This window comes from Haliotis cracherodii, unplaced genomic scaffold (assembly GCF_022045235.1).
Source record: "Haliotis cracherodii isolate W230 unplaced genomic scaffold, xgHalCrac1.p SCAF_3, whole genome shotgun sequence".
Lineage (NCBI taxonomy): Eukaryota > Metazoa > Mollusca > Gastropoda > Lepetellida > Haliotidae > Haliotis > Haliotis cracherodii.
The window spans coordinates 2,720,021-2,735,006 of record NW_027266286.1 but is presented as its reverse complement, the minus strand read 5'-3'; the positions used below and the strand labels follow the sequence as shown (position 1 = coordinate 2,735,006).

The following is a 14,986-nucleotide window of genomic DNA, read 5'->3' as shown; positions in this document are numbered from 1 at the left end:
GGAGCAGACAATCCAGTGCTTGATATCATGAGCATCGATCCAGCCAATTGGGATCGATGACATGCTTCAACCAAGTCAGCGAGCCGACTGTTGATCCCGTTAGTCGTTGTGGAAGTAATTACCTGCCGAAGATCCGCTATAGGAGTGAACCATAACTGATCCTCGAGACAGCCGACATGAACCAAATATAAACTTGTGCTAGGCCACACTCTGTTGGCTGGCATACTACTCATCTGAGCAGACAATTCCCCATCTGTGATCAGGCGATCCGCCGGCTGCGGGGACGTCGGCATCAGAGTCTAAAATGATCATCCAGGGGTAGACACAGAGGGAAACGGAGCCAGAGACGCCCATCTCAAACCCATCTTACACCGTTATTTGGAGGCCATAGTCCGGTATAAAAGGATATCAAATTGCTTGATAGAGTAAGCATATGCTTGACACAGTCTGTGACAAGGATACAGAGAACTTTGATGACCAACTATTGGCAAACAGCGCCACCCGAGGTTGCGTGGCGGAATCTGGTAAGAAGGACAGGCAACTCCGACTGTTGACTTCGAAAATGTATCTGTATTTAAGGAAAAGTAAGAAAATTTGACTATAAGAGGAAAGTGGGAGTGTATAATGCCAAAATCAACATGCATGCTGCCCTCGACATCGTTCTGGGTGATAACATACCATAACTCAGTGTTTAATCATGATGTCAACTGACAAGTAACGGTAATACTCATAATCATGAATATATTGACCAACGGTTGGCAGTGCACATTGTATACACAGTTTGATAATAAACATTAGAAAATTTAAATATTTCCAGCTGTTCTTGATAGGCACAAGTATGATAATATTACTTTAAGGCAATATACTCAGATTATCAGAATGGCCTGAACTGAGCGGCATTATATGGTTGTTTGGAACGAAAGGTGCAACTGAATACATATTACTTGAATGAAGTTTAAAATGAACTTTCAAATAAAATTATATTCACTGGCAATGCATATTCTGTTATAAACGACCACGACCCATTAGAGACCTGACAAATTGATGTTCTGCAGAGGTTGGGGTTGGGGTTGGGGTTGGGGTGTTATATTATCGAAAAAAAAAAAATTGTCTCTGAAAAATCGTAAAAACATAATTATGCTTCACATTTTTGGAAAAATACAGAAATTGTCTGCCAATGTGACATTGTTTCATATGTGTTTAATATATATATATATATATATATATATATATATATATATATATATATATATATATATATATATATATATATATATATATATATATATTTGGGCTCATAGCTTTATATATAAATAATATCTGGTATTGCATCTATAGCTGAAAAAATATCTGGTCTCAAAACAAAATCCCAGACCTCCTTCCTGACTATCTTCAGATCTTCTTGATGAAGTGTTGAATAAGGCTTCAAACAAAACTATTTTCACTGGCGATGCATAATGTTAAAGAGAAATATTAGACACTGAAATCAGAATTTTAGTAAATATTTTCCCTGCAATCAATGACAGGAAATGTTCATTTTCTCCATTTCCTGTCAATCTTATATGCAGAGTGGGTGAGTAAATGTTCGGGGGAGTTTCTTGTCAGGGATAGAATATATTACATGCCACTGCTTCAAGGTATACAGTTTTGTCCTCTGAAAAGTGCCTAATACTTGTTTAGGTCAGCCGTATTTGTCATAAACTTTCTTTATTTCTGCACATTGAAAACTGCGTGACTCTCTTATTGCCAATGCGACGTTGAATGTATACACACTCTTCACACTGACGTTGTCCTGAACTTCCCTGTTCCTGAATTCAAAATACTCATCAATAATCTTTGTGAAACGAGCTCATGCACGTTTTTCTGTTATACTTCAGGTTTCATCATTTGTGACAAAGTGGATATGGCAGAAATAGAAGGGGACGTTAGTAGCGTTTGTTACAGTAAGGGTAGTAAAGAGATCAAGTGTCCCAGAAATGAAGCAATGTTGGTCAGAGGCTTCATGCAAAGAGCTCATGTAATTAAGGACGGTGACGACAGGAATGCAGACGACAGATCCTGTGTAGAAAATTTCAATGATGAATTATATGACGTTGGGGAATGTTTGTTAAACGCATCGGGTGTGCATCAGAAGAGGGCTTATCAGGCAGCGATCACTGAGGTTCTGGAGAAGTGTAGTCAGAAGAGGTACTGTATCCTGGAGAGTGACACGAGTTCCTCTATCCATGGTCTGAAGGACCTCCCAGTAGGAGAGAGAAAGAACCGCCCGTCACATCTGGTTGTATTGCATCAGTGTGTCAAAGGTAAAGAGCTTGATATAGATATGGAAATGTTGAGTGCAAGTTTTAATGTTAAGAGTATGCTCCACGTTGTAGACGTTGTGGTCCTACCCTCACCACTCACATTGTATTATATATTCTGTTTCATTCCTTTCTGCATTCATATTGTACACATAATAACAGACTGACCTAAAACATGTGACGACACTCCAAAAGGTTATTTGTTTGTTTAACGCTAGATTAACCTCACCCTAACCTCATTCCACAAAGTAACTGGGATCTATTGTAACTTGGAATCACCACGTGGTTAATGTGTTATGAACAAATGAAACACTTTGATTCCATCACTGGCAGCTGGGAACATTACTTTCTGAGTAATCTATTGTGTGACCGGAATCTGATATCACCACTCCACAGCTGTCTTAACCTTTTTCACAAAGCTTTCTCATTTCAAAGGAGTGTACTCATCCATGTAAACACTAACAATTGTGACAATATTTGTACAATTTCGGCATATGAGAATAATCTTAAGATTATATTTATCTCCAGATTGTACATCACAGCGCCAATTGCGTTCTCATATGCAGGAGCTCCACTTTGTTATATAACCAATATCACATCCAGGTTTTCCATGCAAATTGTGTGAATGGCAGGGCTGCCGATAGGGCATGACATGCTTTACCTTTTGGCGAACGTCTGGCGTCATCACTGATTTTCAGTGATGTATTCATATACTTTTCACACCTATTTTGCCCTTTACCCCTAATGAATCTGTTTCGCCAGATAATTAAAAACAGCAAAGAAGATAGTTTGTTGTTAAATACATGTAGTTATAAAAATGTAAGTGATGCAAGAGGAGTGATTAGGAAGAGTTAACATAGTGATGACATGCAGTGATTCCTGCAAGTTGCATGCCAACGAACACATCGTATTCGCGGAAATACACGCAGATACCATTCTGGCATGTTGAATGAATCATTTAACGTAAGAAAATGCAAGAATGACAAAGTGTTTGTAACAGTAGTCATCGTGGTGTGATAATACAGGACTATAGGACATACAGGACATGGTAGCAATGTACAGGACTGATCGTGCCTAACTCCGTTGGGTTGCTGATGACTTAGTGTGATTGCAAGGATGTCCAGTTTGCATCGGTAAACCAATGAGTGAGTATGGTTTTACGCCGCTTTTAGCAATATTCCAGCAATATCATGGCGGGGGACACCAGAAATGGGCTTCATACATTGTATCCATGTCAGGAATCGAAGCTGGGTCTTCGGAGTGACGTGCGAGCGCTTTAACCACTAGGCTACCCGACCGCCCCGGTAACCAATGATGTGATTCGTGAACATGGCATGGTCGTGGTTGTGATAACTCCTATCATCGTGGAACGTATACTCAGCATATAGCACAAACACCTTCTACTTTCTACCTTCTACTAAATGACCTGGTGACGTGCACTGGATCGCTCCCAGCAGTGTACCATAGCACAGCACAACCCATATGGTCGTAGGTCAGTGATGATGTGTGTTGGCTGGGCATCACCACAGTTATAGCATAGACAGTTCTGAGGCCAGTATGGGACCGTGGGTGGTGGTGGTGAACAACTGACCCAGTCGTCTATGGACTGCCAATCGCTGTGCATGGTTTTGTCCTTTAGGGGTACCAGAAGCATGATAGTGGGGTCGAATCCAGGATATCCCTATTCGAACCCACACTTAGATCGCTGACTTTGTGTGCTAGCGATTAGGTGCCTTACTCTAGCAAGTGTCGGTTCGAATCCCTGACGGGACTCAATCCAAAAAAGTATGTGAATCTGTACTTAACTAAGAAAGTGTTATCCCAGATATAACATTTGTGTATTCAATTTTATCATTGGTTACTTGGAAATGATTTTAGATGTGTGCTAGCATACAGGATGGATAATAATGACAACATACTGTCACGTATTGAATCAACCACAAACACAAATGAAGTTGTAATACAGATTTATTCCCTCCCTTAGAGTAATTTTAAATCCCAATAACAATATCTAAATTCAAACTAATACCAAATTAACTAACACAACTAACTAAACTAGCTTCTCCTACCAATAACAATACTACCACCTACTACTAATACTAATATCTTAATACTAACAGTACAAATGTCTACTACTAATAATACAAATATCTCCTACTAACAATACAACTATCACGATACACTATCCTAATACTAATAGTCTACTTCTAAAAATACTAACACTAATACAGATGTTCTAAGAATAACACAACTAATACACAGTAAAACTTTGTGTGTGTATATATATACAACAACAACACACAACCACAAAAAAAAACCAACCAAAAGATACAAAGCCACTCCACTGTCACTGTCACAACAGTTCTATACAAAACTTTAGAATCTCTGATGTTATTGAGCAGTTCATACGAGAATTCTTCCTCGTAATAACGAATGGTGATCTTTCCACCCAGGCGATGTTGTCCCCACGGAGTTAGGGGTGCCTCTTTACATGGATGCCACGGCTGTGTTCATCCTACGATGTGCCACGGAGACGAAGATACTTCTCTCCTTACGTTGGGTCGGAGAACTTCTCTCCTTACGTTGGGTCGGAGAACTTCTCTCCTTACGTGATGTTGGAGGTTGTTACTTCCTCCTACGTAATATCGGAGGTTCTTCCCTCCTACGCACTCTAAGGTTAACCGGCCAGTTCCGGGACACTACAATGTAATATACGCAATTACAGTCACTGAGGTATGTGTCACTACCTCACAATACATACACCCATGCACCAATACTCCGATTTACATATTACTGAGTTGAACTGTTTATACTTTGATCATGTTGTGGTTATTTGTTACAGTGGCTTTACGCTATTACCATCAATATGTGTATATAATTACGTTTGGAAAAAATACATAACTCAAAATTCTATCCTCTAAAATACAATTCAACATGAAACAATAAATGTAAAAACTTACGCCAACCAGAGTAGAAGTCTCCCACAATATTAGTCCATGCCTTACATGACCATGCTGATTCTGGCTGACTGTACAAATTATTACCCTGCCCCGCTATTTAAACTGACCCCAAAGCCCAAGCTACCCCTGACCTCCCTATTGTTACACCAATTAACTCCCCAGCTATCAGCCGTACCCAGTCACGCTTCCCTGAACCTAACCCGTTCCCATAGTATTACCTGACAATATCTAAAAACAACTCGCTAAGCTTAATATACTAATGTAACCATACCGTAATACATCTATCTGAAGTACTAACATATAATTAAAATATACAAGATTATCTGTGATCTTGACATCACCTCCCCACTTAAGTTAATTGTACCTAAGCACAATTATATAACAAACAAGATCACATATAACTTTGTCCTAACGTCTTTTAAAGACATTATCTAATACAAAACCATATATATACACAATAACAATAATACACAAAAAGTAATGACTGTCATATCTTCACTATGATGCTGAAAAATGCATTATTTACATACTGCTATGCACACAGTGTGACTAGGGCGAACACCAGCTCAAGAGGTCAGCTCCCACATTCTCAATCCCCTTGATTGCACGGATCAGAAACCTGTAAGGTTGTAAAGTTAGAGCCCACCTCATCACTCGTCCATTGGTCAACTTGGCTTTGGTCATCCATACTAAGGGCTGATGGTCCGTTTCAAGAATGAACTCCCGCCCATACAGATATCTTTCTAACTTCTGTATTGCCCATACTATTGCCAAACACTCCTTTTCTATGGTAGAGTACGCCCTCTCACGTTCTGCCAACTTTCGACTCACGTACATTATTGGAAACCGCTCACCTTCCTGTTCTTGTAAAAGAACAGCTCCGATTCCGACGTCAGAAGCATCACTTCTTACTAGGAATGTTTTCTCCAAGTCTGGCAGTTTCAAGATTGGAAAACTTGACATGTGTGTTTTCAACGTCGTGAAAGCTAACTCTTGACTCTCTGTCCATACTACCTTGTTTGATTTGCCCTTCTTGGTAAGATCAGTCAGAGGCACTGCTATGGCTGCATAATTTGGGATGAATTTCCGGTAGTACCCAGTTAATCCTAGCAAAGCTCTGACCTGTTTCTTAGTTTGTGGTCGTTCAACATTTAGGATTTTCTCCACATTCTTACCCTCCGGCTGAATTAGGCCACTCCCAACCCTGTGTCCCAAAAACTCCAACTGTTTGTATCCTATTTTTACCTTTGATGGTCGAGCTGTAAGATGAAATTGCCTTAACCTTGTAAATATGTCTCTCAGACTTACCACATGAGATGACCATTCCTCTGTTCCTTCTATGATGTCGTCTATGTAGTTGTCAGTGTTAGGTATGCTATGTAATACTTGCCTCATGAGTCGGGAAAATACTGCTGGTGCGTTGACTACTCCAAATGGCATCACCTTCCATTGGTATAACCCATCAGGGGTTATAAAGGCCGTCAGTTCTTTGCTACTCTCTTCCATTGGGATCTGCCAATATGCCTTGCTCACATCAATTTTGGTTAGGTACTTACAGTGTCGAAGCCTTGCAAATACGGAATCGGCTAATGGAATTGGTTCTGCATCAAAGACCGTTACTTGATTCAACTTGCGAAAATCGGTACAAAATCTGTAAGTCTCATCAGCCTTCTTCACAAGTACAATGGGGGAAGCATATGGTGAGTGAGAGGGTTCTATCACCCCCATATCTAACATTGATTGTATCTCTTTGGCGACAACGTCCCTCATGTGATGTGGAAGCGGATATGGTTTGGATCTTATAGGCTCATTGCATGTCAACTTGATCTTATACTGCATACAGTCTACCTTCCCTGGTAAATCACTCAGCACATCCCTGAATTCACTTACGAGCTCTCTCACCTCAATTTGTTGTTCTTCTGTCAGGTCCTTGGAAATGTCTACATCCTGATATGTTTCTTTTGAAACTAGCGCAGGTGAAACTATGTCTAACGTACTTACCTCTTCCGCTTTGACATCTACTAGCCCGGCGCTAGCATACATCAGGTGAGCTATGCTGACGTCACATACAGTTGTATCCTTGATCTCCTCTCGGTCAATGTACTTTTTCAGTAGGTTTGCATGATAGGTTTTAGTCTTATTACCTACCTGTATCCTGTAATTGCCAATACCAAAGGCCTCCAAGATTTCATATGGTCCTTTCCACTGGAGTAGGAGTTTGTTGGAATCGGTAGGTAACAGAAGTAACACTTTGTCACCTACTTTCATTTTCCGTGCTTGTGATTTTGCATCAAAGAACTTTTTGTACTTACCTGATTTCTTTTTTAGTTCTTGTTGTGCTATATGAATAGTATCTTCCAGTCGGTTTTGCAGATCTAACACATACTCATAAGTAGTTCTTACCTCAGGATTTTGTATGTCTTTAGTCCAGATTTCTCTGAGAATCTGCACTGGCCCTCTAACTGTACGCCCGTACAGTAGTTCAAAGGGAGCAAATCCCAAACTCTCTTGAGGTACTTCTCGGTATGCAAATAACAAAGCAGCTACATACCTGTCCCAGTCATATGGCCGTTCTGCACACATTCGTTTCAACATTGTCTTCAGAGTACCGTTGAATTTTTCCACAAGGCCATTACACATTGGATGATATGGGGTAGTAGTTAGCTGATGCAAGGATAATAATCTACTTACCTCCTTCATTACACCTGAAGTGAACTGGGCTCCCATGTCCGTCAAGATCTCCTTGGGGATACCTACTCTACTGAATATTTCGAAAAGAGCTTCAGCAACATACTCAGTTTCAATCCTTGGCAAAGGTACTGCCTCTGGGTATCTGGTAGCATAGTCAACTACCGTCAAAAGATACCTATTACCTTTGTCAGTGACAGGATACAACGGGCCTATCAGGTCAACGGCTATTCTCTCAAATGGTACTTCGATTAATGGCATTTGTCCTAGTGGTATTCTTCTTACCTTGCCCTTGGGGGTTGTGCGTTGACAAACATCACAGGACAGCACATGTCTTCTAACATCACCCATTATTCCTGGCCAATAAAACTGAGACATAACCCGATCTAAAGTCTTTTTGATTCCAAGGTGCCCTCCCATCAATGCTTCATGGCTTACTTTCATCACTTGGGTACGCAGCCCGACTGGTACAACTGCCTGTACAACTTGCTTACCCTTGTCAAACTTGGTGAAGGTATGCTTCCTATAGAGCATATCATTCTCAATATAGTAAGAGGAAGTACTATGCCTGGTCTCCCTAATTTTCCCTTCCTCCACTAATTTCCTGACTTTGTCCAAACTGGAATCCTGTTGTTGCTGGGTAATGAACTCACCTCGACTCAATGTCAGCCCCACAGGTTTCAGTGCCTTCAGTGGTTTCATGCCTTCTTGTCTTACTCTTCTTTGGCCTCTTGTTTCCACAGCACTTACCATGTGAATATCATCCTTATCCCACATCTGATCTGGATTGCTTGGTTCTCTCACTCCTGGAATATTGCCTAATATCAGGTCACAGAGTGGTGTGTCCATACATGCAGCTCTTACCTTTCCAGTATAAAAGGGTGTGTCCACGGTAATCCATGCTACGGGAAGTATTAGCACCCTACTATCAGCCAACTTACAAGATTGTGTTTCTGAGGACAAACATTCATCCTCTACCTTTGACCTCACTATTACGCCAGTACAGCCACTGTCTCTCAGGACATCCACTGGCTTGCCATTTACCTTTCCCTTGTGAATAGGCATGTTGTGGTCTGTAGTAAACATGCTTCCTGAGGCTACATCTGGTTCACTCACCCTCTCTGAAGTTGTGGCATCACCATCTACAACTTCAGGTATTCTTTCCTCAACATCTATACAATCTGGAAGGACTGCAGACACGTTACTGGTGTATTCACTTACTTGGATACTTGCCACGTTATATTTGGGTTTCTTACACTGTGCTGCCAAATGTCCAATTTGACTACAGTTGTAACATGTCCTTTCTTTAATAGGAATAAATGGTTTGGGTTTTGTACCACCTGGCGCCTTGTTCTCTCCTGGTTTACCTCGGACCTCTGTTTTGTCATGTTGACCAAAACTACCTTGCTTACCATATCTAACAGGACCTGTACCTCTGGCTTCTATAAATTGTTCTGCTAGTCTGGCCATTTCCATAGCATCTTTTGGTTTTCTCTCTTTCAAGAATATACTAAGATCCCTTCCAGTTACATTTAAAATCTGTTCACGCAACAATAAATCTTTCACACCTTCAAAAGTCTTTTGAGTACCACTAAGCTCAATCCATCTGTTGAAATAGTTCTCAATTCTAACTACAAACTGTGTGAATATCTCACCTGTATCAGTTTTAGCAGTTCTAAATTTCTGATGAAATCCATCCTCTGTCATTTCATAGCGTTTTAGCAATGCAGTCTTAACAGCAGTATAATCTTCTGCGTCATCTACACTTAATCTGGAGTATACTTCCAAAGCCTTACCTTTTAGTAGCGTACAAAGATATGCTGCCCAATGACAAGGCTTCCAACCTTGTGCTACAGCTACCCGTTCAAACCGTTGAAGATATGCATCAATGTTGTCATTGCGGTCTTCAAACGGAGGCATCTTAGGCATCTTAGGTGCAGCACCTGATTGTTTCTCTCCTACCTGTCCTTCATAATTTCCAGCATAACTCTTTTCTAATTTGGCTAATTCTATTCTCTCCTCTGATTGCACTCTTAATTTTTCTTTCTCCGATTCTAACTTTTCTCTCTCTTTTCTCTCCTCCAATTCTAATTTTTCTTTCTCCCATTCTAACTTTTCTCTCTCTTTTCTCTCCTCCAATTCTAATTTTTCTTTCTCCCATTCTAACTTTTCTCTCTCCTTTCTCTCCTCCAATTCTAATTTCTTGATTTCCCGCTCCCTTGCTCTTTCCTCTCTTTCTAACTTTTCCTTCTCTTTCTCTCTCTCTAACTCAGTTTGTTCTTTTACAAACGTCCTCAAATCATTTTGCTCATACCCTAAACTCTGACCCAATTTGATAATCTTTTCAAGATCCATATCTAGCTGTATGGTGATAGTATGAAGTACAAGTACAGTTAAACCCAGCAGGCTTAGTCTTGGACAACTGTGAATAATGAATGCTACCAATAGGAACTTAGACTATACAAAAGTACATTCATGCATAGAATGGAACCCAAAAATATAAAATTCCAACCAATAGCCTAATCTGACCAATAAATGAAATACACCCTACCAACCTTGATTCTAACTCGAACACTCGAACACTCCGGAAGTGGTGCCGGAGGTCCTATCACACCTCTGGCCAAACAAATACTACAAGGATAAACCATCAAGGAAGTAACTCCTAATATCTCCTAGAATGATGGTCTGAGTTAATTCAATAGTGACAATAATTAAATATCCCACCGCTGCCACCAAAATGTCACGTATTGAATCAACCACAAACACAAATGAAGTTGTAATACAGATTTATTCCCTCCCTTAGAGTAATTTTAAATCCCAATAACAATATCTAAATTCAAACTAATACCAAATTAACTAACACAACTAACTAAACTAGCTTCTCCTACCAATAACAATACTACCACCTACTACTAATACTAATATCTTAATACTAACAGTACAAATGTCTACTACTAATAATACAAATATCTCCTACTAACAATACAACTATCACGATACACTATCCTAATACTAATAGTCTACTTCTAAAAATACTAACACTAATACAGATGTTCTAAGAATAACACAACTAATACACAGTAAAACTTTGTGTGTGTATATATATACAACAACAACACACAACCACAAAAAAAAACCAACCAAAAGATACAAAGCCACTCCACTGTCACTGTCACAACAGTTCTATACAAAACTTTAGAATCTCTGATGTTATTGAGCAGTTCATACGAGAATTCTTCCTCGTAATAACGAATGGTGATCTTTCCACCCAGGCGATGTTGTCCCCACGGAGTTAGGGGTGCCTCTTTACATGGATGCCACGGCTGTGTTCATCCTACGATGTGCCACGGAGACGAAGATACTTCTCTCCTTACGTTGGGTCGGAGAACTTCTCTCCTTACGTTGGGTCGGAGAACTTCTCTCCTTACGTGATGTTGGAGGTTGTTACTTCCTCCTACGTAATATCGGAGGTTCTTCCCTCCTACGCACTCTAAGGTTAACCGGCCAGTTCCGGGACACTACAATGTAATATACGCAATTACAGTCACTGAGGTATGTGTCACTACCTCACAATACATACACCCATGCACCAATACTCCGATTTACATATTACTGAGTTGAACTGTTTATACTTTGATCATGTTGTGGTTATTTGTTACAGTGGCTTTACGCTATTACCATCAATATGTGTATATAATTACGTTTGGAAAAAATACATAACTCAAAATTCTATCCTCTAAAATACAATTCAACATGAAACAATAAATGTAAAAACTTACGCCAACCAGAGTAGAAGTCTCCCACAATATTAGTCCATGCCTTACATGACCATGCTGATTCTGGCTGACTGTACAAATTATTACCCTGCCCCGCTATTTAAACTGACCCCAAAGCCCAAGCTACCCCTGACCTCCCTATTGTTACACCAATTAACTCCCCAGCTATCAGCCGTACCCAGTCACGCTTCCCTGAACCTAACCCGTTCCCATAGTATTACCTGACAATATCTAAAAACAACTCGCTAAGCTTAATATACTAATGTAACCATACCGTAATACATCTATCTGAAGTACTAACATATAATTAAAATATACAAGATTATCTGTGATCTTGACACATACTTCCTGTTATTTGTATAAATAGTATAACATCGACAAATCGAATTATAAGTGATTTACTTTCTCAGACAAGTAGAGTACATAATTTCAGACCAAGTTGCGAGTGTAATGTTGTGTGACAGCAATACCAAAACAGGCAAGGAGGTCTACATCAGCAGCAACCGACTGAAGATGTCATCTCGGGAAACAAGCACCTGCACCTGTACAGTCAGTGGAGCTGCGAGCCGCGTCACCCTGCTGGACGTCAGACTGGGCAACAGCCACGTGACCACACAAAGCATCATCCCTTGTTAAATCAAATTTATGACTCCTCATACAGTGAGTGAGTGTGGTGTTACGCCGCTTTTAGCAATATTCCAGCAATATCACGGTGGGGGACAGATTCTACCAACATCGGGAATCGAACCCGGGTCTTCGGCGTGACGAGCGAACGCTTTAACCACTAGACTACCCGACCACCCCTCCTCATGAAGAACTTATCAATCGTGATATGACTTTTCAGAGCAAGATGCCAGTGTCATGTTGTGTGACAGAAAGACCGAAACAGGCAAGGAGGTCTACATCAGCAGCAACCGACTGAAGATGTCATCTCTGGAAACGAGCACCTGCACCTGTACAGTCAGTGGAGCTGCGAGCCGCGTCACCCTGCTGGACGTCAGACTGGGCAACAGCCACGTGACCACACTGTCCATCAGGGACAAGACACGTACAGTGTACACAATCCATGGTGGCGTCCTGGCAGTCCACTTCATGAAGGAGATTACCATCAGCCAACCAGAGTGGAGTTTACAGGTGGATGTTATCCGAGACTATCTCCCTGACAAGATATGGATGAGAGTGGAAGGTAATAATTTTCAAAAGGTTCCATTGATTATAAAATAGTAATAATAGCTAAAATGTACATAATTCAAGCCAATTAATTAATTAATTTACTTCTTTTTCCATAGGACACAACGGTTCTGACGTCACAGTCGCATGTACAGGTTTGCCCTTTGCTACTTACACCTTTCTAATGGTTGGTGCAACACAACACAATCCGTTTATTCGTATGAAGTGTAAACGATAGAGTGTAAATGGTTCAGCCCCTTGACACATTATTGATTATTCTGTTGTAAGGCAATCATGATAATATCGTCATCTATGTCATGTCTACGAGACTGATATAAGCCAACTATTCTACTTCTAAAAATCTTAAATTCTGTATAACAAAAACCCCAGTGTGTATTCTTGGGGAACGTCAGTATTCAGATAATCTCAATTTTCTGGATCAGCAGGAGAATAATAATACGAACACACAATGCCATTTAGAAAGAGGTCAAATATAACACATGTTATATTTTGGATAGCACTTTCTTAGTAAAGTACAGATACTCGTACTACCCTCAAACCTCACCCGGACCCTCTGTCAATAATGACGACACGAATTATATTTCACACTTCGTCATATCACGTTTGAAAAGGAAGTCCTCAACAGCTTGGTTAATTGATATTGTCGATTTCTTTTTTCAGCGACAGAAGCAGCTTCAAACACCGATCGGACGCAATCAGTGTCATCAGGTAAGGCCGTTCTTGGTTTGGCACACGTGCATGTATCTGTTTGATTCGGTTAATAGAATAACATTGTGTGCTTGTTTCAGACACGTCTGTGTATCGGTGGTAAAGTTCGTCTACCAACTGGTGTACCAAGTTATATATATATACCTCCTTTTAAATGTACACATTTGTCAAATTATGTTTCAGCTGGACCAAAGCTTGTTTTCCTTTCTGTTGGCTTTTTGGTTGGATTTGTGACTGTTTGTATTATCTTCATCTTGTATATGAAAAGGTTGGTACCACACCAATACATTTTATTGCATGGACGTGTGTTAATATGAAAGATATTCGTGGCAAGACAAATCTATATTTTCCGAAACACCATGTCTAAATTCATTATATGCATGGAGACAAATCTATTTATAATTATCAATATACGCATATTATTAAATTGTTATCACAGAACCATCTATGAATTCTATTTTTACCCAGGAGACAAAGCAACCCGGCCTTTGTTTCACCTTTGCTACGTTTTACCCCTGAAGGGAATGACGCCCTTGAGCCCATCTACTCCTTACCCCATCAACATCAGGGGACTGACCCCCCTCGCCAACTTTCTACCAAGAGCCTTAGTCCCGGGATCCACAACCAGGACGACCCCGACTACAGTGTGGCCCTCCAACCTCACCCCAACCCTCCGTCACTGTCAAACCTAACCATCGACAAGAACAAGCTTCGATCCAACACAGAACCGTGAACAGTGAAGTAACTATGACATCCTTGCAATTTGTTGCCCGTACGCAGATAGAAAATTTAATGTATAATTGATCTTATTGTTTGCTAGTAGCATATTATTTGGGCTTTGCTGCGTCCTACCAAAAGACGTTAAAATATAGTACTTGTTGTTACCATGTCTGGCGCTCGGCATTAAGGGGCTGAAACAAGGACTGATAGGCTCGGAGTCAGTATACTGTGTCTGAGTGGGGTATTCATGTTAAACTGCGGCATGGTATCTCAGTATGCTTGCACTATAAATCGGCATCAGTCCCGACTAGTACAAGCAGCAACACACACAAACACGCGTGCATGAACGTGGCTATATAAGTGCAATAATCTTGTACGCGACGTTCAAAACCCCATTTCACCTCACCAGACCCTCAATTACAAGAAACCAGGCCTTGTTTCCTCAGGCAAAATATGAGACATACTCGGAAATGTATGAGTATGATAACGTTCAGTTCTTCCCTATTTTCAAATCATTACCTAATATTTGGTGATAACAAGGAGGAAAAATGAATCCGGCTTGTTTAAGACTTAGTGTGTTTTATACAATGCTACTGAAATCATTGCTTTACATGGCACGCAATTCCTCAACAGCCGATAATGA

General features: G+C 40.4%; 2 protein-coding genes across 2 annotated transcripts; one reads left to right on the top strand and one right to left on the bottom strand.

Moving 5' to 3' along the window:
* Positions 1-433: 433 nt before the first annotated feature.
* LOC139474146 (uncharacterized) lies at positions 434-14,525 on the top strand. The gene is made up of 7 exons (XM_071257030.1): positions 434-524; positions 1,878-2,303; positions 12,569-12,910; positions 13,014-13,049; positions 13,582-13,638; positions 13,807-13,891; positions 14,092-14,525. Exons 1-7 carry the CDS (start codon positions 434-436, stop codon positions 14,354-14,356), a joined length of 1,302 nt encoding a protein of 433 aa, XP_071113131.1. The 3' UTR covers positions 14,357-14,525.
* LOC139473967 (uncharacterized) lies at positions 5,810-10,465 on the bottom strand. Its single transcript, XM_071256834.1, has one exon. It carries the CDS (start codon positions 10,301-10,303, stop codon positions 5,810-5,812), a length of 4,494 nt encoding a protein of 1,497 aa, XP_071112935.1. The 5' UTR covers positions 10,304-10,465.
* Positions 14,526-14,986: the final 461 nt, after the last annotated feature.

Coding starts and splice junctions, on each gene's coding strand:
- LOC139474146 (XM_071257030.1), top strand. CDS start 434: ATGCTTGACACAGTCTGTGACAAGGATACAGAGAACTTTGATGACCAA. Junction 13,639..13,806: donor ATCAGGTAAGGCCGTTCTTG/GTTTGGCACACG, acceptor ATTATGTTTCAG/CTGGACCAAAGCTTGTTTTC. Junction 13,892..14,091: donor TTCATCTTGTATATGAAAAG/GTTGGTACCACA, acceptor ATTTTTACCCAG/GAGACAAAGCAACCCGGCCT.
- LOC139473967 (XM_071256834.1), bottom strand. CDS start 10,303: ATGGATCTTGAAAAGATTATCAAATTGGGTCAGAGTTTAGGGTATGAG.